Consider the following 27,483-nt stretch of genomic DNA (forward strand, 5'->3'; position numbering starts at 1 on the left):
TTATCTTATCTAATAATCTTGTATGACTGCATATCCAACTTTGCGTTAGTAACTCTTAATACTCACAATTGGGGATATGTTGGGCTTTAATAGCCTAACCTACCGTACAACGTACTAAGGGGTCGTTTGGTAGTTAGATAAGAGACATGTTATTCATGCATTAAATTTTGCATTAAGTTATACCATATTTGGTAGCTAGTAAAGAGACATCTTATTCATGTATTAATTTTTGCATACTTATACCACGTTTGGTAGCCAGTTAGGAAGTCAGTTATTCATGTATAAAATTAGTACGATGTTTGGTTTGCAATTTAGAAACCCACATAACTAATACATGTGTAAGTTACGAGGGAATCTATGTATTATTTTATGCGGGATAGAAGATGGAATAGTTAATACATGGATAACTAATACGTGAATAAAAAGTTGAAATGACAATATTAACCTTATCATTTCCCATTTACATACTGTCCTTTTCTAAACAATAATTTTAAATTAATTTTTTAATATAATATTTTACTGTAATATCTTAATGTTTTTGAAATAAATAATATTTTAATTTTAATTGTAAATAAATATTCTAATTTTAAGAAGTATATAATATTATTAATTTAATATAACAAACCAACATCAAAAGAACTAATTTATGCATAACTAATACTTGTATTATTAATACCTGCATTACTAATACTTGCATAATTAATACCTGCATAATCTTAACCAACTACCAAACTACCCCTAAGTTACTAAAACATATTCCTGGCTAATAAGTATCGAGTATATATATCCTTTTAGGAAATTTAACCTATATATGTAAAATTATAAATCTAATTACCGCTATTAGGGAGGTTCCCATTTAATTACCTAACATAACTATATTCACAAAATTGTACACAGAATAAGCGGTTAGACTCTAATCTTCCTCATTTGATGTTCGCACAATTTTGTTCTCTCTCCCTCTCTATCTTTCCCAAACACTCATCTTGAAAGTAACTTCCTTATTAGCAATCTAAAGCAAGGCAGTAATTCCTAACTTTACACCACCCGGTTTTTCCATGAGAAGTATGTTTTCTGAAGTGATAGGAAATTAAATTAGGAATAGTTATTGCAGTGAAAAGGAGAGTGAGAGCCACTTGCAGCTTTGAATTATGAGGTGGACCTACGAAGAGCCACTTGTCCAAGGAGAAGAGTGCCTCACACAACTTTTGTTGATAGCGTGAAGCACAAAATAAACGTGATTCATATAACTTACACTGTTTACGTGGTTATATAAACCTCCTTGTTACATGATGCTCAAGGCACCAAGAAAATCTTTACACTTGAGCTATTAGTTGCTACTTTTGTAATCCAAAAAAGATACTGTAAAAATGGCAACTGCCAGATCTTTTTTCGTTTTACTTTTTTTGGTATTAACAACTACAGCATCCCCTGAGGTGGGACAAATGGTGACAGTTCTTAGCATTGATGGAGGTGGCATTAGAGGAATCATTCCTGCTACTGTTCTTGCTTTTCTTGAAGGCCAGCTCCAGGTATCGTAAATACAATCAAACCTCTCTATGATAGTATTGTTTGTCTCAACAATTTTTTGCTTCTATAGCAAAATACTGTTATAGAGAATATGCATGTAACATAACTTAACATGAAAAATTGGTTCCACGAAAAATTTGACTGTTATAATAAAATCTTGTTATACAGGATGACTAATATATAGAGGTCTAACTGTGTGTATATATATGTGTGTGTGTATATATATATATATATAACGCACATGAGGCATCACTATTTTCTTTTACAATTGAATTTGTATTATTTCAATGCTTATTGTTCAATGTATAAACGTATCTGATCAATGAAGGACTATTTTGAGTCAGGAATTGGACAACGATAAAAATGCAAGACTTGCAGATTACTTTGATATGGTTGCGGGAACAAGTACCGGTGGCATATTGGCCACTATGATAACTGCACCAAATGAAAATCATCGGCCCTTCTCTGCTGCCAAAGATATTGTATCCTTTTACTTGGAGCATGGCCCAAAGATTTTCCCACCTGGGTAAATATAGGTTTATATTTTTAATAATTTTATTCTAAGTTTGACTTTTATACTAAGATCACTTAAAATAAAATTGTTATTTAAACACTAGGTAAATATAATTTATATTTAGAAAGATAAGTAAAGTAACCTACTATGACAAGCAAAATATTGTATCGATGATAATATACAAAATTACATTGATAGTCTAAATATTATATTTATGTTTTCATTGCAGTGCCTATCCTCCAATTCTTGGCCCCAAATATGATGGAAAATATTTCCACAAAGTTCTGCAAGATAAGTTGGGAGAGACTCGTTTGCATCAGGCTTTAACAGATGTTGTCATTCCAACTTTTGACATCAAGAAGTTTCAGCCAATAATATTCTCAAAGTCAAAGGTAAGTCTTCCATACATTATATAAGTGCAAATAATGCCATTTAAGTTATTGACTATTTTTTTTCTTTTCGAGATAACGGTGAAAAAACACATCTCAAGTATCACTTTTTTAATTTGTCTACCTGAACTATCAGGTGTTTGCAGTTTCTACCTAAATTATCACCAGTTATTTATCAAAACACATCTTGACATTAATGTGATGGTGCGTGGTGTACATTCTTTTTTTTTTTTTTTTTTTTGGTTCAAAAATGGTGCCAAATGGCACTCCATGCGGATAATTAAAGGAATTAATTGAATTTTTTAAAAAATAAAATAATAAATAATGGTAAAAAATATCACAGTTTGTGAGCTTACAACACTAGTGAAGTGTGTTTTGATAAATATTTGGAAATAGTTCATATAGAAAACATAAACACTCAATAATTCAGGTGTATTTTGATAAGTAGTTGGTGATAGTTCATGTAGGAAACACAAACACCTAATAGTTCAGATAAGAAACTCACAAAAATATGATACTTGAGTGTGATTTTTACCATTATCTTTTTTTTTGTAATAATAAGTGTCTTTTTACACGTGTAACTATTCCTTATTTTGAAACAAATACAGTTGGCAAATTCTCCTTATTTGGATGCTAAGATGTCTGACATAGCCTACGGCACGGCAGCAGCTCCAACTTATTTGCCTCCACATTACTTTGTGACTGATGATGGTCAAGGAAATCAGTATGAGTTCAATCTTGTTGATGGTGCTATCGCTGCTGGTAATCCGGTACATTCACTAATTCCCTCATATAAATCAAATGATCATGATCATCTAAATTTTTAAACCTTCTTTTACTAGTTATATATTCCAAAAAATAGTAGGGATCTAGTAGCTCATCAATGGTTAGCTACCTAAATATTCACTTTGTCGGTGAGAGTTCAAATTCTCACGTTGTAATCCCCTCGCTCATTTCCCCTTCCCCTATGTAATAAAGAATTTGAAATAATAATCCAAAAAATATAGGTTCCTGTTGATTATTTTATCATTTAAAAAGTCACTTTTTCAATTAACATTTCCGGTAATCAATGTTTCTAGCTAGCCAATAAACCTTTACTAGGTCTCAATTGACTTGGTACACCTCATAACAAATTCTTGATTAAGGGTGTGTTTTACTAAATTATCCTTCTTAATGGTTATTTAAAGTTCTAATTTGAATAAATTGAAGTGTGGGTAGTTAATGTAATTACTGATTATTATTCTTTTGAGTGGTCCAAAAATGTAATTATATGGTTGACAGGCCTTAATTGCCCTTAGCACAGCAACCAAACGTGCAACAGAAGCGGATGCAAAATACGCCTCTATCAAGGCAATGAACTACAAACATATTTTGTTGCTCTCATTAGGCACTGGCAATACTGATGATTTTCGTAAGACATTCACTGCACAAGAGGCAGCTAGATGGGGTGCTGTTGATTGGCTAACTCATAATAATTCCAACCCTTTACTACAAAGTACATCTGCAGCAAGTTCGTACATGAATGATTATTACATTGCTACTATGTTTCACGCTCTTGGTGCTCAAAAGAATTACCTCAGGATTCAGGTAAGCCTAAATTTATGATTATTTGAAGTTGATTAATTCCTAAGGCTCGAACTTGTTAAATTTTTAGAGACAGCACAGTTTTGTTTACTACTAATTACAATTATACTCTCAAGTTGATTTGTGTGATTATCGTATCTAAAAGTTTAAACTGTTAAAAAGAGCACACTTTTATTTACTTGCAATTATATTCTCACCATGCCCTAACATGTGTGGAGCTAATTTTATTTATGGGTCAAGCACGTGGAGTTTTTTTATTTGTTCAATCTGAGAACTTGTACCTTCTCTGATATCATGTTAAATTGTGTGGCTATCTTATCTAAATATTTAAGCTGAGTTGTTCATGTGAGCACATTTTTATTTATTTACAAGTATATTCTCAATTGAACTCAAGATCTTTGAATTAGGGCGAAGAAATATCGTCCATTTCACCACAACTTTTCGGTTATTATTATAACCAATTACTCTTGTAGTAGATTTATTACAACGGTCACTCCTTATTCTTGGTTCCGTCAGAAATTGACAATTTTGGCATGGCATAAATTTTGCCCAACTAAACTTGAGCCTGTGAAAAACAAAAGAAAAATGGAGAACATCTTTTCCTCTCTTGTTTCCTATGAAAATTTCCTTTACCATTTGCCCTCATTTTTATCGTTTTGCTCCTTCCTCTTACTTATCCTAGTTCGAGAATTAACCATAAATAATTAATTGGTTATTATAATGAATCGTCGCTTTCTTTATATGTAATATCAGGAAAAAGCGCTAACAGGCTCAACTACCGTAATGGATGATGCGTCAGAGGCTAATATGAAATTACTGGTACAAGTTGGTGAAAACTTGTTGAAGAAACCAGTCTCCAAAGAGAATTCTGAAACCGTTGAAGAAGCTCTAAAGAGGTAAACCACACACACGCACATATTTAGAGTCTGTTCTATTCGACTTATCAATTTTTTTTAGTTGTAATCAATTAGTTAGATATCAACCTCAGAAAATGAATATATTCTATAGATTCAAAGGGAACTTTTGATATGTTATAGATAAATTTATTTTAAGATCATAAGACTCCGCCTCCCCCCCCCCCCCCACCCACCCCAAAAAAAATATATATATTTTAAAATTTTGTGCTTAGTCAAATTAAGATACATAATAAAATAAACATACTTTTATTTTGTGCTTGATATATCGCGTTGCTCCTTTAGGTTTTTTACTTTCTCATAAATCTATTTTATTGCTAATTATAATAGTTTTTCTTTGTAGGTTTGCGAGGTTGCTCTCAGAAAGGAAGAAACACCAAGTAAGCAAAGCGTCTCAATAATGCAAGGTCTCAGGTTTTATTAGTACTTACTGTGCTAAGAATAAGCGCTTGCAAAGTTTGTATTATGCGCATGCATTAGCCCCTCAGATCTTGTGTTTTTTTAGAATTATTTAAGTTTTTCAACCTCAAAAAGGAGAGGGATAAATTTCGATAGAAATGTCCCTCTATGTCCTTCTCGTTTTGTTAAATAGACAAATAAATTATCCTTCCATGCAAAAGTAAAAAGTTTTGTGATTTGTGTGGTATGCATTTGGATGTTCTTTTTCTTCGCGTAATAGATTTAAAGAGTTTCATAACCTCATAACTCATAAAACATACAACGAGTACGTAACTCAAGCATATGTTAGGAATTTTGTTTAAATACAAATAAGTATTAAGTAATAAGGCGTCTTTTAAATTAAAGGGTGTGTTCTTTCTTTCATGTTTTGGTCACCACCAATTTTAATTAAAACCAACTTCTTAATATTCCAACGCAACTTTTTAATCTTTTAGAATTTTCCTGTCTGCAAAATACTCTTTCTTTTCTAATTCCAAAAAGATCAAGTTCTAAGTTCTTGCTTTCCAATATAATTTCTTCACTATTTGCTAAGTACAGAAATTCATAGATTTGTCATATCCGCTAAAACTATTTGCATACAATCCCATAGCAATCTCGCCGAGGATAGAGAACAAATATCATTTTTAGGGAAGTGTTTCGCACGTGTTTCAAGTCCCTGTGATCATTAATGTTCATAATTTCAAGCCTTCGTCTTTGTGTTCTTCGTCATATATTTTTTGTGTTCTTGGTATATTTTTTCCAACAGTCTAAAAATGATATTTGTAATGTGAAGAAGATACTGATGTTCAATTATCAAAAATTAAATGTATTACCTCTACGAGAAGTCCTAACTACGCTTTTGAGGGTCGTTTTACCTAAGCCGGACCCCAATTCGCAGAATCAGTGAAGACAATATTGAAGAAATTGAATCACTAAAGAAAAGAGAGAAATACATATTTTTTGGACTGAAGTGCCTATTCAAGGCATCAGACTTAGGCTTAAAATATGATGTGCTTTGGGGGTGACACCATAAAATTAAAGACAGAATGGCTGAAAATTCTGAAGCAATCTGGCTTAGAAAAGCCAATGTACAGAAGTGCATTAGATTGCTGGCGGAAGATTAACAAGACAGAAGGATTTACTTCATTTTACCGGAAGAATTAGAATTATGAAAGTGAGGCCAGATTTTCGAAAGTTTATATGAACAAATTTAAGACATCGATGACCAAAGGGACAACATCAAAGCAATGAACCAAGAAATGATGAAAATCGGATTCTATTTTTTTAACCCTACTTTTTAGTAATAGCTTTATATCTATTCTTTGTGTTTTTGTGAAATCTGATTTTATAAATGTTAAGAGTACCATATATTCTCATGATCTCATAATGATAAATCAACTTTCAAGTGTTGATATGATTATTCCCAATAAAATTCTTCATATCATCTTTTAATGTGAAAGTAATTGACTCCATGTGAATTTATGCAAGCATAACAAATCACACACATTAAAATTTTATTCCTAATTCTTTCATGAAAGGTGGCATTTAAAAAAAAAAATGTATCCTTTCATAGATACTTGAATTACAAGAATTTGAGATAGGATAGGAGTTAGTGAATTTAATTTTCTCTATATGTGATATGAAAAGACACTTGATATGTTCAAACTGTAGGGGTGTTTGTCGTGTGATTAAAAGACAATATTAGAATGAGTAATAACCTAATATAATTGGGAGAATGTAGATATCATTTGGTGGATATTGACATATATTAGAGTAATTATTTTGTGCTAGTTTGTATATATGTTGATGATATGTTAATTGTAAACAATAACATAATAGAGACAAAGAGGTTTCTATCTTTCACATTCAAAAGAAAGGATCTTGGGCAAATTGATCTATGTTGGGTATCAAAATTAAACAAATAATGTATAGAGTTAATCTAGTTACATTGAGAAAAAAGTGCTAAATAAATTTAGTCACTTAAACATAAAAGGTCAATACCCGTCTGATTCAATATTGAGTTAACTAAGAATGAAAAAGTTATGACTTATCTTGTGTATTCAAGCGCTGCTGGAAGGCCAGTGGCCAGATTTTTAGTATTTTGAGAAAACTAATTAAATGGTTTGAGCATTTGTTACTCAAAAAATTTCCTGATATTTTATAAGGATATACCAACACAAGTTGTTATCTTGTTTGAGAGAAACAAATTCACAAAAGGTTGAATGTTTACCTCGGTAAGAGGTGCAATTACTTGAAAATCTAAGAAATAAACTTGCATTAATTTGCAAGCAAAGGAGTTCAGTGTCGAGGGATTTTTAAGAGAATTCATTGATTTTACAAAGTGTGAGCTCAATTTTGTGATAGTCAAGCCACTTAAACTCAAGCATATAAATATATCATGAGAAGTTAGATACATAAATCTTAGACATGATTGTGAGGAAGTTAATTCAAGAGGATCCAATTACTAAAACTCTTATAAGGAAGTTGGTGAAAATCAACCTCGAGTAAATTAAATTAAAACTGCTTAATTAGTTCCACCAATAATGGCAACCCTACCCAACATTATGAAATAAATAGTTTTGTGTTCAAAGGGTAACAAAAGGTTATTGATACGTGGATGTCTCTAAGAGATATACTAGTGTTGGTTGTCATATATTAGAAGGTTGAGTTCTTATACTTTTTATGAGGTTCAGTTCAAGGAACAAGTGTCTCAAATATGACAATGACACTGAAAGAACTTCACCTATGTGAACATAGAAGTGACGCCGTTTCGATTGAGAGATGGAGTTGCTCTTATAAATATTCATGAATTTTGGATAGCAGATGGCCATAAAAGTGCTGATTAAGCATGTTTGAGTGAAAAACAGGAATGGAATGTTTATGTGTATAATGTCACAGATGTCATCACAAGGAATAACTTGTTCAAAGCTATTATGCTACATGAGATTTCGAATTCATCTTGTGACATTGTACTAAGGTACTCTTTCTTCTCCAATTTAAAAAAGATCAAGTTCTAAGGTCTTGCTTTCCAATAGAATTTCTTCATTATTTGCTTAGTTCAGAAATTCTTAGGCTTGTGACATAGAAATATCTTTTTTAGGAAAGTGTTTCGCACGTGTTTCAGGCCTCCAATCCTGTATTCATTGATCATATTTTCAAGCCTTCATCTTTCTTCGTCATATATTTTTCATGTTCTTGGTATACATTTTCCAACAGCATATATATATATATATATATATATATATATATGAAAATTTCACTAATGATAAAACATTACAGTCAAGCTAAAGTTCACTAAAAGAAATGAATGAATAGGACCAGATCTCAGCCAAACTATTCCTAAGAGATGTCTTTCATCTATATATGAGGAGGGGTGGAATCAACCCATAAAATTATGACCCACCTGGCCACCTAACCCGCCTAGGTTTGAGCGGGTTCATGACCCGCTTATTTTGTTAGCTCATTCTGTTTTGATCCGTTTAATTCGGCCCATTTAAAAACTAGGCTAATATGCAACCCAATAGATCAATGAGAATTTTTATTTTATTTGATATGTTATATATAGCCATAATATGAAGAAAATAAGGTTTAATTAAGTACTTAAACAAATTATAAGAAAATAAACAAAGACTTAAAACTTAATAAGAGTTGGGCGGGTTAGGTTATGACCCAGTTGTTAGCCCATTTCAGCCCAGGTAATGTTTGAACGGATTATGAACCCACCTAATTATTAACTCAGTCCATTTTAACCTTCTCAAATTCAGCCCAACTCGCTCATTTGACACCCTTATATATGGGCACTACTATATATAGAAGAGATATCCTTGCTAATATGGAAACCTAATTAACATAATCCATACAGGCCCCACAAGGATGATAACAACGTTATTGATGAGGTAATGAACCTAAGATAAAGTTCTGAAATAAGCATGAACAAATGGAAAGAATCCGAAAAAAATATGCCATACTGTTGAATCCCACGTAGATTGTGTGACCCCCTCCCCCCAATCTTATAACATTGTTCACGCTTCAGATGTCAGTATTGAACGTGCGGGAAATGTTGAGTCCCTCATTGTTTGTGTGATGGGAACATGAACTCCTTCTATGCCTTATGAGTTAGGAGGTTATGAAACTCCTTAAATGTCATGGTTTTGAATGGTAACAATCTCGGATGGAGCCCCACTCCATTTCTTATTAGAGAAAATGGACAAATACCCCAACGTATGACCAGATTACTAACTATACACTTTATCAATAAGGGGGGGGGGGGGGGTCCTATATTGCCCCTCGAAACTTTTAAAAATGGAATAAACACGCCCTTAGGTGTTGAAGTGGCACAGAGAGTGTGCTCACTCTCTTGGAGGCATGTGAGAGGTGAAAAATATTAAAATTTGATTCACTTATACGTGTCATTTTTTAATTGGGGCTTCACGTTTAATTACACATAATTAATTATCATTATAACTTTTCTACCATCATAAAATTACCACCATTTTATGCCTTTCCTACTACTTATCATTTTTCCTCTTTTGTAGATATATTTGAGCTCCCTTTCTCATAACCCTCTGTTTGGATGGTTATTTCCCGTGGTTCATTAATGTATAGTATGATATGGTATAGTATGGTGTTGTATTGTATTATACAGTATTAATGAACACAATGTTTGGATAGACTGTATCGTTTGTTGTGGTTTAATAACATTTGTATTTTTTGGTTTGGCTGTATGATATTATATAAACTTGTAAGTTTACTAAAATACTCTTAACTCTTAATTAGAAATTAATATATATATATATATTTTAAAGAATAAAATAGGAATTTTAAAAAATAAGTAGGTAGTGGGTGGGGGTGGTGTGACGTGGGTGGTTGTGGGATGAGAGTGGGGGTAATTAGTGGTAGGGTGGGGGTGAGTGGTTGTGGGGTTGGGATTGGGTGGTGTTGAGGGGTAGTAGGTGGGGTGTAACACCCCATACCTTTAACCTAAGCTTTGACCACTACTAAAAAACTGACAAAATTCGACGGACAAAAAATCGATGGACTGCGTCGCTTTGAAAAACGGACTCAGTGCGTCGGTTTTGTGTATTTCTATTTTTTTTTTTTAATTTTTTTAATTTAAAAAAACCGACGGACAACGTCGGTTTTTTCTGCAAAATTTTGAAATTATGTTTCCGCCAATTTTTTTAAAAATATATTAAATAATTTATAATTCATTTTGTTTTGTAAAATATTAATAAACGAATATTTTTTTAAAGAAACCAACAGACTACGTCAGTTTTTAATTTATTTATTTTTTGGTCAAAGACTGGTCAACATTTTAAAAAAACCGACGGACCGTGTCGGTTTTTCCGTCGGTTTTATTTTTTTAACAATATGATAGAAACGGGTTTGGCATATCATTTGCTATCTTCCCAAAAAAAAACCCACTTCTTTCTAAAATAAAAAACCCTAACCCGCCACCTACTGGTACCCGCTGCCCACCCGTCGCTACCTGCGCAGCCCAATCCCACCTACCCCAACCTCGTTTTTAACTTGTAATTTGAGGTAGTTTCTTTTAAATTAGGGCTTTTAAAATTCTTTCAATTTTAGTTTTATTTGTATATTTTAGGCCTAATGTTAGTCAATTTAGCTTTGTTAAACATCATTTGTAATGTTATTAATGTTGAATTTGTGAAAAAATGTAAACTTTATTTGACTAGTTTATTTTTCTTTTTTTTTCTTTTTTTTTTTTTTTTTTTTGCTTGAGATTGTGCTATATTTTATGTTCATTGTCAATGTATTTGTGTTAGCTTAGTTATCATTGTTTGTAATATTATTGATGTTGAATTCGTGCAAAAATGTATACTTTATTTGACTAGTTTTTTTTTGGGATTGTGCTTTTTTTTAGAATCCATAAGTTAGTAGAATTTTTATTGAGCATTCAAAATTAGAATTGATTGAGATTGTGCTTTTCATAGTAGAATTATTAACTTATAGTACTTCTATAACCTCAAAACTAAAGTGTAAACATTATTTGACTAGATTTACTTTTCAATTTTTGGAATTGGTTGGGATTGTGCTTTTCAAAGTTATATTAAAGTTAGAATCCATAAGTTATTAAAGTTAGAATTGTTATTGAGAATTTAAAGTTAGAATTGGTTAGGATTGTGCTTTTCAAGGTTGGAATGTTAAGTTATAATATTTCTATAACCTCAAAACTAAAATGTAGACTTTATTTGGCTAGATTTACTTTTCAATTTTTAGAATTGGTTGGGATTGTGCTTTTCAAAGTTATATTGAAGTTATAATCCATAATTTGTTAAAGTTAGAATCCATAAGTTATTAAAGTTAGAATTGTTATTGAGAATTGAAAGTTAGAATTGGTTGGTGTTGTGCTTTCTTAAATTATTGTTAAATTTGTGAAAAAATGTAAACTTTATTTGACTAGTTTACTTTTCGTATATTGAAAGTTAGAATTGGTTGGTGTTGTGCTTTCTTAAATTATTGTTAAATTTGTGAAAAAATATAAATTTTATTTGACTAGTTTACTTTTCGTATGTATATGCTTGAGATTGTGCTAATTTTTATGTTCATTGTCAATGTATTTGTGTTAACTTAGTTAGAGTTGGTTGGTATTGTGCTTTTCCAAGTTATATTAAAGTTAGAATCCATAAGTTATTAAAGTTAGAATTGTTATTGAGAATTCAAAGTTAGAATTGGCTGTGACTGTGCTTTTCAAAGTTAGAATGTTAAGTTATGATATTTCTATAACCTCAAAACTAAAATGTAGACTTTATTTGGCTAGATTTACTTTTCAATTTTTAGAATTGGTTGGGATTGTGCTTTTCAAAGCTATATTGAAGTTATAATCCATAAGTTGTTAAAGTTAGAATCCATAAGTTATTAAAGTTAGAATTGTTATTGAGAATTGAAAGTTAGAATTGGTTGGGATTGTGCTTTTAAAAGTTATATTAAAGTTAGAATCCATAAGTTATTAAAGTTATATTTGTTATTGAGAATTCAAAGTTAGAATTGGTTGGGATTGTGTTTTTAAAAGTTATATTAAAGTTAGAATCCATAAGTTATTAAAGTTAGAATTGTTATTGAGATTTCAAAGTTAGAATTGGTTGGGATTGTGTTTTCTTAAGTTATATTTTAAGTTAGAATTCTTAAGTTAAAATATATTTCTATAACCTCAATAATTTGTGGGTATATTTTTGTAGATGGATCGTATGTGGATGTATAATATAAATAATAGTGATCGTGTGGGTGTACACGATGAATTTGTTGACAAGTTTACACACATGCAATGTTACTTCACCTTTTTCAAAATGAAGGGGTAATTAGGTGTGCTTGTTCTCGTTGCCGGTGTAAGAAGTATTTGAAACCGGAAGCAGTTAGGGTTCATTTATATAGTCGTGGGGCTTATGTTTTAGTTTGGATTTCATAATGGACTTATGTTTTATGCTTTATGGAACTAGTTAATGGTACTTTTGGTTGGAAATTTAAATATTTTTGAACTTTGAAGGTCTATTTAGATCGTATTTAATGTGTTTAGATAGTGTTTGATGTGTTTGATTGTTACTTAGGGTGATTTTATGTGTTGTAGCTCTTTTAGAATTGATTTGGAGCATTTTAATGCTAGTTTTGAGCAACTTTTGGTACTGGTTTCTGTGCAGGTGTGGCTGCAGAAAATGCATGAATTGCATGCAGGAAATTTTCCGGAAAACCGATGCAGTCCGTCGGTTTTTTGGAATTTTTTTTTTTTTTAAATAGAACCGTTGAAGCAGCCCAATGGACCGTTGGGCAACGGTCCATTTGCAAAAATGGTTGTTTCCAAATGGTCCCAAACCCATTCCCCCCCAACCCCCAAACTTTTTTTTAACACTTTAACCCATCCTCCACCCCTATATAAACCCATCTCCATTTTTATTTTAATCCACACCAATTCACTCTTCTCTTTCTCCCAAATCTCAATTATAGTTACTTTGCAACAATTAGTCACTTTAAATTTCTCTCAAATAAATTGTTACACCTCAAATTTTTTTTCGTTGATACATAGTGAATAGACTAACAAAGAGCACGAAGTATATGGTATTTCGATAAGTGACAAATGACATTTGATGCCCCTAATTAAGATTTCAAAGACATTCGAGATAAGGGAAGAAAGCTGCCGTGGAAAGGCAAGGTATATATTATGTATCGAAAAGGATTTACGAGTACCAAGTTAATGATGACTTAATGATGTTTTAGAGAAGAGTTATAACATCCCTTAGATTGTTAAGGAAGTGCTAAACAAGTGTCAGAAGGTTCCATAAAGATTGGAGATCGAACGAAACGACGGAAACTATTTCAGAGAAGTGGAGTTATACGACCACTTATACGGTCTGTATAACTCTCAGCAGGGAGATGGTTTTTTGGTTGGTGAACCACGACCACTTATAAGGGCCATACAATGTTATACAGACCGTATAAGTGTCCGTGAAAGTCCTGACGGGCTGATTTTTAGTGTTTGTATAAATAGATGCCTTGGGTTCTTTTACTTCATTTTTCATCTTCTACAAGTGTTGAGAGCTCAAAACCCTTCTCTAAGCATATTCCACTCAAGCTCAAGAGAAAACAAAGATCAAAGACTAGAATCAAGTGTTTATGTGTTAGAAAGATTCCAAGGATTAGAGGACTACAAAAGATTCCATCGGAGATGAATTAGGGTTTGGTTCAAGTGAAGTATTTCCACCCAAAGCTTATTCCTACAACATCTAAGGTAAGTTTTATGATCTTTTCATGTTATTTAAGGTATTGAGAGGTTGAAACACTTGGATTGTAGAAGGAGATAGAAAATGGATCATGAATGTGGTAATAGTGTCATGTTTTAGTAACAGTTGTGTTGAGTAATGACTCTTGATATGTTATGAATATACTCATGTTATAAATGATATTGAGAACATGGGACAAACATCGTACATGAGCAAAGGCAATAGTGTGCTATGACCATGGATATGGATGATTGGAAGTGAATTGAGAAGTGAGGATAATATATGTGAATAAAGAGTATTGTTATGATGTTGTGAATGTTGTTATTGATATTTGGGAGTTGATATATGATATGGAGGAAGTCGTATAAACAAAGGAGATGCTGTCCAATTTTCACTAGCTTTAGTTTAGTATGCAAAGCCATCGATGTTCTAATGTTAGTATATACTCTAATGAAGGTAGAAACGTGAGCATGGACGGAGAACGTGCAAGTGATAGAACAGTTGAACGGAAAGGTATGTAATGCTAACCCTTCTTTCATAAGGCATGGTTCTGTTACACCTTGGAAAATTCCCCGTGAACGTACAATGAATAGACTAACGGAGAATATGAGTGCACGATTTTTTACTAAGAAGGGAGTGACCATTTATGAGTTTTGGAAATGCGAAAGTTGCAGATTTGCACTTCGGCCCAGTTGGTCGTAAAATAGAATACGGCCCGTAAAGTGGTTTACGAACCGTAAACTGCTATCGTCCTCCAAACTTCCAAAACTTCAACTTTCTGCCAAATGTCTAAATGGTTACATACGACTCAGAATACAGATCGTAAATCGAAATACGGCCCGTAAACTGCAACCGTAAACCACCATGACTCCAGCATACCTTTCTGGTTCTGTTAAGCTTAAATACGGTCGTGAAATATGGACCGTAAACCAGAATACGGCCCGTAAACTGGGTTTACGGCCACTGTGCACGTCGACTACTGTTTATAAAAAAAATCAGATTTTTTTGTGATTAATATAAGGGACCCTTTTCATTCCATTCTCCACTCCACAAGACAATAACATTCTAGAATATTCTCCAATATCCATCCAAATGAAAATCAAGGAAATCAATTAGTAACAGTACCAAATCCATGAATCAAAGTGTATGAACCCTAGCAAAAGTTCATCTCTCTCAAGAAAACCCAAAAGAAGTGAAGTAGGGTTTTGGTGCTAGAGGAGTAATTTCATTCAAGGATTGTTCAACCATTATCTAAGGTAAGTTTCATGACAATACCACGTTTTTTAAGGTATTGGAAAGCTAAGATGCTTGAATTGTAGAAAGACATATAATGTGGGTCATTAATGAGTGAATATGTCATAATTGAATGGTAGTTGAATGGAATCATGAATGTTGATATGTTATGATTATGAATATGTTGTAAATGATGTTTAGACCATGAAATAAGTGTTATATATGATAAAACGTGATAACGAGTCGTAACCATAATTGTGAAGGAATTGGAGAGAAATGGTGGATTTTGCTCAATGTATATAAATGATGATCGTTGATTACAATATTGTGAGTGTGGTTGTGAGTGTTTGGGAGTTGAAATAGAACATGGGAAAAATAGTGGAAACCAAGGAAATGCTGCCCAAATTTCCCTAGAAATAGTAGCGCGTTCTTATAGTCGATTAACTAACGTTAATGTGAATCCTCTCTTGAAGGTAGAAACGCGTGTATTAAAAAAAAGGAATGAGCAGGCGATAGAAGACTTAAACGACGAATGTATGTTAAGGCTCGTCCCTTTCTTTCAAAGGCATGATTCCTATGATTGTAATTCCCTAAATGTTTCCATAGCCTCCTTATTCCCAAAAGTTAGATGTTCATGATTCCAAGGCATAACCCCTTTCCTAATAATTCATCAATGTTTTCCAAAAATATTCATATTTCCTAAACCAGAGGTTTATGACTCCGTAAGCTTTTATGACGACTACGGTGGATATGTTTTACAATAACAACGATGATGTCAAAGGTAAGAATATTTCTATGATGACTATGATGAGAATGATTTCATGTTTAAAGGTTCCAAGTTTATGACCTCAATGACGATATAAGAATGTTGAACTATTTCTTGATGCCTCAATTTTATTCATGGATGATGACTAATTTCTTTTAGATTCCAAAAGTATATGAATTTATGAGATTTATGATCTTATTCTATGCTTTCTCTTACTGCTATTCTTCATTGATAGTCTCACCTTATAATAATTGTTCCTTCAAGGTGAGACAAAGTGACGATGATTATTCAATAATATAATCGGAGGTTACCGACCTTACGTCACTCCGATAAAGCGCACTTTCATTTAGGCTCTCATTCATGCCACGTATATTAAATATGTATATGATACGTATATGTATATAGGGGATATGGGGAAGGGTGAGGTGCTATAGACGGATAGCCACCTGATCAGTTGGTATCAAGCCGGTGGTGGGGCAAACTTTAGCAAAGACGCTGAGTCCCAAAGGGAGGTGAGTGTAAGGCTTGCCTTAGGCGAATCCCACATTGGTTTAGGCGAAGCCCACATCGGTTAATATCATCCCGGACACGGGACATATGTGGTTAAATGGATCAGAGTCGACGCCTCGGCAAAATGATTTGTTCTATTTTCTATATATGACAAAGAATTGTTTTTCAAAGGAAAGCGAAGCATGCATGGCATCCGCCCTAAGAGGCACTCATATATACAGGTTACTCTTTTACCCTACGATATGCTCGATATTTCCATTCTGTTATTATCCATACTTGTATCCCCTATTGTATTATCGTTTGTGCCTTACATATTCGGTACATTACTCGTACTGACGTCCGTTTTCCTTGGACGCTGTGTTCATACCCACAGGTAGATTGGGAGGTGATCCTGATCCAGACTCATAGGATCTAGCAGCTGATGTGAGAGCACTCCATTGTCCGGAGATGCTTATGATTGTTCTTTTAGGTATATATGTATATGTATGTTTTGGGCATGACAGGGGTCCTGTCCCGTTCATATGTCTAGCATTCCAGTAGAGGCTCGTAGATACGTAGATGTGGGTAGTATGGTCTCATGAGTTTGCTATCGCATATATATTATTATTATTTTAAAAGCCGAAGGGCTTATGTATATAAAGGTAATTATGTTTCGAAATGAAAAATGGTTCTTCTATGATTTGGGTATAGAATTAATGAATGTCCGCTTAATGAGTATGACGAGTAATAGAACGAGTGGTGCTCGGTGGTTAGCCCCCGGGTACCCGTCATGGCCCCTAGTTGGGTCGTGACAAAAGTGGTATCAGAGCAGTTTGTCGTAGGAAGTGTCTACGAGCCGTGTCTTGTAGAGTCTTGTTTATGGTGTGTTACGCGCCACGCTAATAAACAAGAGGCTACCGGGCATTTAGGAAAAATGGCCATTTTTTTCATCTTAAGAGATCGTGCGATAGAGCTGTATTATAAGATTATCCCCTCCCTAATTGTGCGTAATAATTTCAGCAAAGCTGATGAAAGGAAAGGCTACGGAAGCCCAGAAGGGCAAGATGGTGGTTGAAGAAGGCTTGAACGAGAGCCGTCTATAGATGTGGAGGAGGGCGAACCCCAGAATAAGGCTCCACCTCGATTTTCCGACATTTCGCCCATTTTTGAGGATCAGAGGGGAGCCTCAACTTTAGCTCCAGCACCCCCCGTTCCTCCACCAGATGCCTCGGGCCAAGAGATAAGACAAGTCATTCTTCTACTGACCCAATTGGTAGCCGCTCAAGCTCAACGGCAGGATGTGGGCTACGATAACAAGGGTTGGAGCAAGGGAGTAAATTCTTCAGGGTTTGATCATGAGTTTAGGGATGCTCTGATGCAACAATTCTTTAGGTACTCAGTTCGTTCAATAAGTGGTGTTCCTCCGCAGTTTCCTAGACCCAGATTTGATGGATCTACTTATTCTAAGTCACCCCAGAGTCTCAGAGTTTCCAGTTCTCGGATTCGGAGTGGTTCTAGTCAGACGAGATCCCCGGTACCACGATGCACTCATTGTCGCAAGTTACATTGGGGACCTTGCCGCTTGGGCTCGGATGTTTGTTATACTTATGCTCGACCAGGCCATCTTATGCGCGACTGCCCATGGAGGCGTGGTAAAGGCAAGGTTCGGGCTACGGGAGTGATAGTTGGCTCTTCGTCGTCAGTACGCCCCCCAAGGCCAAGGTCACAGATGCTAATAAGTGGTGATGGAGACCAAAAAGGAACGCCCCGTCTATGTGGATTCCAGCGTCATATCCATGCGTTAGCTGAGCGACCGGATCCTGAGTCTTCCCCTGATATTGTTCCAGGTATATTGTTAGTATCCTCTTATGACATGTGCGCGTTGATTGATTCAGATCCTATGTTGTCATGTCCTACCCTATTGTGATGATTGTGTTGAGATGAAAAATATGAGCCAATCCTACAATTTGAGATGATTCTAATAGTTAGTAACCTAGTGATAGCCAGAATCGTGACTTACGAGTAAGTTGATCGATAGTGAGTGAATATAAATAATATGTGTATGTATATAGATATTGGAATTCTATACCGAGTGTGCAGGCACAACTTATGAGACAAGCTCTACTATTTTTATCCTTTAATGGTAAGTGATCTTGTGTTGTGCAGTTGCGAATTGTGTGTGTTCTTATATATGTCCTATTGAGACATCAGACGTGTTTCTGGGCTATGTGCAGGTTTGGGATTGTTATGCTTATAAAAGAAACTCCGCCGAAATTTTCCTAGAATCAAAAGGAGATAAGGTATAAGCTTGTGATATGTCCTGACGAGAAATGATGATGTGCAACGAGGTAATGGCAGGACGAGATTAAGTTAGGAGTATCATTAACAACTACAAGAGATGAGTAACGGTAATTATAAGATCAACAAGGATATGGTAAAGAGAACTACTAGGGTAAATTAGGAAGATTGGTCGTGCTAAAGCATGACATAGAAGAGAAAGGGTAACTCCACTAGAGTGCGATACTAAAGTATTGATCAGATGGATAAGTACAAGAAAAATACGATAGGTCTATTAGCAAACTAAAGTAACAGCATCACAGAGACAGAGGTACGAATATGAAGGGTTATAACGAATGTGAATATATTGGGAAGATAACTTATGTGGTATGTTATACCCTATTTTAACCGGGATCAAAATAGTTTATAACATTCCGGTAATTCCGGGATTAAATAAAGTAAGGGAGTCGCCACCTAATTATTTACAGTGAATTAGGGCACCTAAAGTTTATTAAAGTAGTTATCTAAAGTTTATTTTATTGTAAAGTCTACGAAACCAAAATTCTAGGTAAGGGTTCTATTAATCTAAAGGGAAGGTATTAAGCACCCTTTAAGATCCGTTAAAAGACGGTTAATTGACCGAACTCAAATTTAATTAGGCTAAGAATATAGATGTAATATTTTACATATTTCAGAAAATATCTTTATAAGTATTGCTAAAGTTATGGATAGATGTATAAAAATGCTATTTAAAATAAGACGGGTAGAAAATAATAATTTGCATAAAAAGGTTCAGTTATAAATAAACTGAAGAAACGGGATGTGTAACGTTTATATATATTTGGAGAAAATAAATTATGCCGATTAATAAATTAGAACAGTCGTTTGTAAGATTAATATTAATAAACTTTTTAAAGGGTTTTATAGAAAAAGTATTAGTTCAATATAAACTATGTTATAGAAAAAGTTTCAATATAAACTATGTAAAGGATGTTTCCACAAATATATTTCAAATGTTGGGCGGAAGCTAAAGTGGGTTGAATGAAGATAGCTAATGGCTTGCTCAATTCCCTCTCTATTCTAAATGTTCTATTCTAAATAAACGCCTACTGTCTATTACTAACTAAAGTGGACCTTAAGTAAAATTTGGCTATAACTATATAGTGCCTCACGTTAACCAATCAATGACATAAAAATGGAAATAACGAGGTTAGTCATATAAGGAGTTTTAAACACGCTAATGGGCAAATCAAAGGAACATAGAATGATAAAAAATGAAGCCATTTTGGCCTTCGTAAAGGGCAGCGGTATTCTGCCAAATTCAGTCAAGCGAAATAAGAGTATAGGCGATGGAAGGGTGTGCACTCCGTAAGCGGTATCGTTGAGTTTCGAGGTGAAAACTCTCTGGCTCTGGTGTTCATGCAAAACAAAGAAAGCGATAGTGAGAATGGAGGAAATCTGATTCTTATGGCAAATATAAAGAACACTACAAGTAAAAGGGATTTGAAAATATACATGTACAAAATGTATGCTGGACTAGATCACTAATACACACACAACAACAATCTTTCAAGATAGTCACATGATAGTCATAGCTAAATCAAACAAATCTACCACTGCATAATTAGACATGACCAAATGTAGAGAACAATCGAACCAGAGGAACAATAGCACAATTTTAACGAAGGGTGGAGGGAATGAGTAATCAAATAAGTGAACAACAAAACTCAATAAGAAACAGCCCTTATGATGAAATAACAACAGAATTTAGCCTCTTTTTAAATTCCCAAATCTGGTACTTACTAATCCCGACTATGATACAAGCCTTTCGTTTGAACCAGATCTTTTAAAGAACACAGGAAATACTAAAGACGCGTGGGAAGCATCGTATGGGTGAAATGTGAAATGAACAAGTGTAGATAACCACATTGTGACTATACTTGGTTGAAATCATCTAAAACCAGCTTTTAATAAACTCGAACGGTCTGGACAGGCTCATGTTCCTCAAACACATAGCGCAACAGATGCTATAACCTAAATCAGACCCATATTTATCTCAAAATCCACAAGTAAACACCTACTGATTTGTAAAACAAATTGACAGTCCCATTGTTCATGTTATCACACTCATAAGCGCAGACATAATCAAACATAACATCCTTTAATCATACTTATGAATCATCAAGTGTATCGCAAATGAGATTCAGACCAAATTATCTTACACTTAGCCAAACAGCAATCAAAATAGCATAATCAGAGCATGAAATGTGTTGATTAGTCTAGGTTAACCTAACAGACCCACAACTAAACAAGATTCATGATAAGTCATACCTAATAACTAATGAAACAACAAATATCCAATAAGAATAGGATTTCAACTAACAGAACTTCAACTAACAAAATTTCACAAGACGATAAACCCAAATAGCATCAGATTGTACATGTTCGTGGTGCAGTGAAGTGGGACGTCAAAGCCTTGAATCTACTCTCATATTGACATATTCGACACTCGAGTCAAAATTAAAGTGCTTCTGTCGTAATTGAAATGCTTTTGCCGAACAGCGACGAAAGTTAATCATTGTCAAGAATTTAATCTTTCGTCACAATTTTCGTATTTCAACAAAAAAAATGTTTTTTATGATTTTTGAAGTTCAAAACCAGATTAAAAAAAAGGAAAACTCAAGACTGTTGTGAGAGAAAATATTCGTGTCTCATCGATAATTTCCCCCTTTTCGGCTATGATTCAAGGATGTATTTATAGGGCGATTTTAGGGTTCGCTGGGTTCAAACGAGCGGGGTTTTCAACTCTAAAATGTAGTCGTTGTGAGAGGTCAAAATCATGACGGAAGAGAGAAGAGAAAAGGACTGATTCGAGTCAACAGAGATAATAACCCGTGATGAATCTCTGGTCATGAATTTGATTTGGATTCAAAGGATCCGTGGAAGAAAACAAAATATCTTCGTGTAGCATCTGAAACTTTCACCAAAATGGTGGGGCAAAGTCTGTTTAAGGTTAAAGGGGCTGAGATTTTTGCTAAAAATGGAGAAAGGCGTGAGAGAGAGTAGAGAGAGGGACTGTGTATTGCACGAAAATGGTATTGTTTGACTCTGCCATGGTTGAAAGGGGGCGTAGCAGTGGTCGAAAAATGGAAGGGAGAGGAGAGAAGGTAAAGGGAGAGAGAGGGCGGCGGCGTGAGGGTTTCAACCCTAGTAAAGAGAGAGTAAAGGAGATGGCCCTTTGGGCTGCTCGGCTGAAGGCTTAGAGCCTTTTGTGCTTTGCTGAACTGGGCCGGGTCAAATCCTTAAATGGATTGGGCTCGGTCCAGATTGGATGAAAATAATGGGGCCTATATACAAGTATATATACCTGATATACATGTATACCCGTATGTATTAGTGTATATAGGTGTATATACGTGAGGACTTGACACTTGTTTTAATTTTGAAAATCCATTCTTCTCACATTTTTCTTTGGCTTCTAAATTAGATCAAATATATTATGTAGTAGTAGTAGTAATAATAATAATAATAATAATAATAATAATAATAATAATAATAATAATAATAATAATAATAATAATAATAACAATAACAATAATAAATTTCATAATTTAGCGTTAATATGATAATCTTATCATTAGTACATAAAATATAAGCAAAGTAATAATAAAGTAAAATATTACCTAAGTTATATCTTATGATTCATACATAATAAGTAAGTAGCGATGTACGACATATTAATTCTTAACAATATTAATATAGTAGTAGAAATTATAATAAAGTAAGGGTGAAAATAAGATATTGATTTATTAATTGGAAAAAAGGAGGGGCAAAAATTGGGTGTCAACATGGTAAAGTGTAATAGGGTTGACCAGAAAGAGTAATAGGATAAGTATGCTTACTTCACGAGGTTTATTCTATTTTATAAGTAGGCTTGCGAATGAGATCAAGAAGTGGCACTCTATAGAGTCGATTGTGATCAGGATATAATGAGAACGTAACAAGAACTGTAAGTAAAAGTATTGTACGGAAACGATTAAGGATGTGACATGATCTATATGAATAAAGAGTGAGTGCAAGTGCGAAACTCACACGCGAGCCGTGGGGAAGTAGATGAGAGAGCTCATAAGACTTTGTTAGGGGAAAGTCCAGCATAGGGGTTCCTCAATGATAGAAATGATAGCAAGCAAACTTGAAAAAAATAAATCAGAGAATTGTGATATGCAAAGTAGTAGTAGTTTGTGGTTGGTATAATCAAGAGTGTAAGTGATATCTCTAGCCGGAGGTAAAAGACCCAGACTACAGAAAGATGAATAATGAAATGGAACGATTGTTAGGAGAGAGGATGGTCAGAATGAACAGAATGAGTTTTGGGAGCGAAGAACAGATTATAAAGAGGTAATATATTCTAAAGAACAAAGAAGTGCTGAGTTAAGAATAGGATTCCTTATGCGAGAAATAAAGGGTTGATTGTAGAACGGGAGGTAATAAGATAAATTGAGGAGGAAAGAATGTAAGGGAGTAAGAATGGGAATAGAAAGAGAAGGAAATACGCCGCAAAGTTCGCGTAGTTAAGAAGTAGTCGTGCTATGATTAAAGGAATATGCACCCCCTACGAATATTCTATACCAAGTTAGAACGAGTAAAGTATATGAAGTAATGAGTTGAAGAGAAAAAGGTGGCCATGCGTTATGAGTTTACCATGCGATGATAAAGCGATAGAGCAAAGCAATCATCAACAACAAATACAATATGATTACGATTGGTTTTGAAATCAATGATGAGTGCAACACAAGGGTAAAAGAGTATGAGACATAAGGGGTATTAGTCGCATATGAGACTTAGGCCCTGGAAAACAAAGATGACGTTAAAAGTGAATTTTACGCACCAAAGAAGAGGGCAAGTGACATTGCATGGATGGTATAGATAGCTAGGCATACCGCTATTGTGAGCATCCCTATGGGACAAAAGTTGTTAATTAGAGCAGATTTCGATATTGATTCATAACTACCAGATGAGCTAAGTAAAATACATTCTTGTTCGGATTGCTATATCGGTTGTATTATTTGGTTACAAGACTGCAAGGTGAGTATGCTAATACTTCACACATGAATTATTGTAGCTATAGATTATGGGAAACGATATGTATAGGAATATGACCATGGATACGATATGTAAATGAGTACGATTATGAATACAGATGTAGGTATAGATACATATATATGTATAGATGTGTATGTGCACGAATCATGCAAGAACCATTATATAACTCGCAAGTAATTACACCTTGAAAAATTCCTCGTGAACGTACAATGAATAGACTAATGGAGAATATGAGTGCACGATGTTTTACTAAGAAGGGAGTGACCATTTATGAGTTTTGGAAATGCGAAAGTTGCAGATTTGCACTTTGGCCCAGTTGGTCATAAAATAGAATACGGCTCGTAAAGTGGTTTACGGATCGTAAACTGCTATCGTCCTCCAAACTTCCAAAACTTCAACTTTCTGCCAAATGTCTAAATGGTTAAATACGACTCAGAATACGGATCGTAAATTGAAATACGGCCCGTAAACTGCAACTGTAAACCACCATGACTCCAACATACCTTTCTGGCTCTGTTAAGCTTAAATACGATCGTGAAATACGGACCGTAAACCAGAATATGGCCCGTAAACTGGGTTTACGGCCACTGTGCACGTCGACTACTGTTTATAAAAAAAATCAGATTTTTTTGTGATTAATATAAGGGACCCTTTTCATTTCATTTTCATTCCATCCTCCACTCCACAAGACAAGAACACTCTAGAATATTCTCCAATATCCATCAACAAGAAAATCAAGGAAATAAATTATTAACATCACCAAATCCATGAATCAAAGTGTATGAACCCTAGCAAAAGTTCATCTCTCTCAAGAAAACCCAAAAGAAGTGAAGTAGGGTTTTGGTGCTAGAGGAGTAATTTCATTCAAGGATTGTTCAACCATTATCTAAGGTAAGTTTCATGACTATACCACATTTTTTAAGGTATTGGAAAGCTAAGATGCTTGAATTGTAGAAAGACATAGAAAGTGGGTCATTAATGAGTGAATATGTCATAATTGAATGGTAGTTGAATGGAATCATGAATGTTGATATGTTATGATTATGAATATGTTGTAAATGATGTTTAGACCATAAAATAAGTGTTATATATGATAAAACGCGATAACGAGTCGTAACTATAATTGTGAAGGAATTAGAGAGAAATGGTGGATTTTGCTCGATGTATATAAATGATGATCGTTGATTACAATATTGTGAGTGTTTGGGAGTTGAAATAGAACATGGGAAAAATAGTGGAAACCAAGGAAATGCTGCCCAAATTTCCCTAGAAATAGTAGCGCGTTCTTATAGTCGATTAACTAACGTTAATGTGAATCCTCTCTTGAAGGTAGAAACGCGTGTATTAAAAAAAAAGGAACGAGCAGGCGATAGAAGACTTAAACGACGAAGGTATGTTAAGGCTCGTCCCTTTCTTTCAAAGGCATGATTCCTATAATTGTAATTCCCTAAATATTTCCATAGCCTCCTTATTCCCAAAAGTTAGATGTTCATGATTCCAAGGCATAACCCCTTTCCTAATAATTCGTGAATGTTTTCCAAAAATGTTCATATTTCCTAAACTAGAGGTTTATGACTCCGTAAGCTTTTATGACGACTACGATGGATATGTTTTACAATAACAACAATGATGTCAAAGGTGAGAATATTTCTATGATGAGAATGATTTCATGTTTAAAGGTTCTAAGTTTATGACCTCAATGACGATATAAGAATGTTGAACTATTTCTTGATGCCTCAATTTTATTCATGGATGATGACTAATTTCTTTTAGATTCCAAAAGTATATGAATTGATGCCATATGAGATTTATGATCTTATTCTATGCTTTCTCTTACTGCTATTCTTCATTGATAGTCTCACCTTATAATAATTGTTCCTTCAAGGTGAGACAAAACGACGATGATTATTCCATAATATAATCGGAGGTTATCGGCCTTACGTCAATCCGATAAAGCGCACTTTCATTTAGGCTCTCATTCATGCTACATATATTATATATGTATATGATACGTATATGTATATAGGGGATATGGGGAAGGGTGAGGCGCTATAGACGCATAGCCACCTGATCAGTTGGTATCAAGCCGGTGGTGGGGCAATCCCAGTGGTGGGGCAAACCTCAGCAAGGACGCTGAGTCCCAAAGGGAGGTGAGTGTAAGGCTTGCCTTAGGAGAATCCCACATTGGTTTAGGCGAATCCCACATCGGTTAATATCATCTTGGACGCGGGACATATGTGGTTAAATGGATCGGAGTCGACGCCTCGGCAAAATGATTTGCTCTATTTTCTATATATAACAAAGAATTATTTTTCAAAGGAAAGCGAAGCATGCATGGCATCCGCCCTAAGAGGCACTCATATGTACAGGTTACTCTTTTACACTACGATATGCTCGATATTTCTATTCTATTATTATCCATACTTGTATCCCCTATTGTATTATCGTTCGTGCCATACATATTCGGTACATTACTCGTACTGACGTCCGTTTTCCTTAGACGCTGTGTTTATGCCCACAGGTAGACGGGGAGGTTATCCTGATCCAGACTCATAGGAGCTAGCAGCTAATGTGAGAACAGTCCATTGTCCGGAGATGCTTATGATTGTTCTTTTGGGTATATATGTATATGTATGTTTTGGGAATGACGGGGGTCCTGTCCCGTTCATATGTCTAGCATTCCAGTAGAGGCTCGTAGATACGTAGATGTGGGTAGTATGGTCTCACGAGTTTGCTATCGCATATATATTATTATTATTTTGAAAGCCGAAGGGCTTATGTATATAAAGGTAATTATGTTTTGAAATGAAAAATGGTTCTTCTATGATTTGGGTATAGAATTAATGAATGTACGCTTAATGAGTATGACGAGTAATAGAACGAGTGGTGCTTGGTGGTTAGCCCCCGGGTACCCGTCATGGCCCCTATGGGTCGTGACAGGTTCTTTGGCCAAATATCTAATCTTCTATAAGCCTATAATGTCCTCCAAATGATGCTATCTTCAAAAGCTACTAAGCTCATGATTCTCGATATGTTACGATTGTACTAAATTCCTCATACCATGAGTAATCCTATAAGGATAGATGTAATGAACGACGATAGTAATGATGCTAAAGATGCTTATGAGCTTTTATGTATATGTGCCTATGTATGGCTATTATGAAACCCCGAGCTTATATGGCCGAGTAGAATATATATATATATATATATATATATATATATACATACACACACACACACACACACACACATATATATATATATATATATATATATATATATATGTATGTATATATATAATGCGCGCACACCACTGCATTTGGGTACGGATAACCCTGAGCCTTGATAGGGCCAGGTATGAGTAACCCTGATCCTTGGTCGGGCCAGGTATGTATGATCACCGAGCCTAGTCATGGTCGGGTACGCGAAAAACCGAACCTTCGTGGTCGGGTATGCTATGTAAATGATATGTATATGAATATAGGTATGAATATAAATATGAATATGTATATGAATA

General features: G+C 34.4%; 1 protein-coding gene across 1 annotated transcript; it reads left to right on the plus strand.

Annotated features, from left to right (window-relative positions):
- The first annotated feature begins 1,281 nt into the window (after nucleotides 1-1,281).
- LOC132609405 (patatin-17-like) lies at nucleotides 1,282-5,554 on the plus strand. Its single transcript, XM_060323380.1, has 7 exons — nucleotides 1,282-1,529; nucleotides 1,872-2,053; nucleotides 2,271-2,433; nucleotides 3,039-3,200; nucleotides 3,712-4,017; nucleotides 4,768-4,910; nucleotides 5,272-5,554. Exons 1-7 carry the CDS (start codon nucleotides 1,368-1,370, stop codon nucleotides 5,327-5,329), a joined length of 1,176 nt encoding a protein of 391 aa, XP_060179363.1. The 5' UTR covers nucleotides 1,282-1,367; the 3' UTR covers nucleotides 5,330-5,554.
- Nucleotides 5,555-27,483: the final 21,929 nt, after the last annotated feature.

This window comes from Lycium barbarum, chromosome 9, assembly GCF_019175385.1.
Source record: "Lycium barbarum isolate Lr01 chromosome 9, ASM1917538v2, whole genome shotgun sequence".
In the NCBI taxonomy this organism is placed as follows: Eukaryota; Viridiplantae; Streptophyta; class Magnoliopsida; order Solanales; family Solanaceae; genus Lycium; species Lycium barbarum.

What these genes read in the sequence shown, in the direction of transcription:
- LOC132609405 (XM_060323380.1), top strand. Translation starts at nt 1,368, where the DNA reads ATGGCAACTGCCAGATCTTTTTTCGTTTTACTTTTTTTGGTATTAACA. An exon ending in AGAATTACCTCAGGATTCAG is followed by an intron (nt 4,018 to 4,767) that starts GTAAGCCTAAAT and finishes ATGTAATATCAG; the next exon opens with GAAAAAGCGCTAACAGGCTC. An exon ending in GTTGAAGAAGCTCTAAAGAG is followed by an intron (nt 4,911 to 5,271) that starts GTAAACCACACA and finishes TTTTCTTTGTAG; the next exon opens with GTTTGCGAGGTTGCTCTCAG.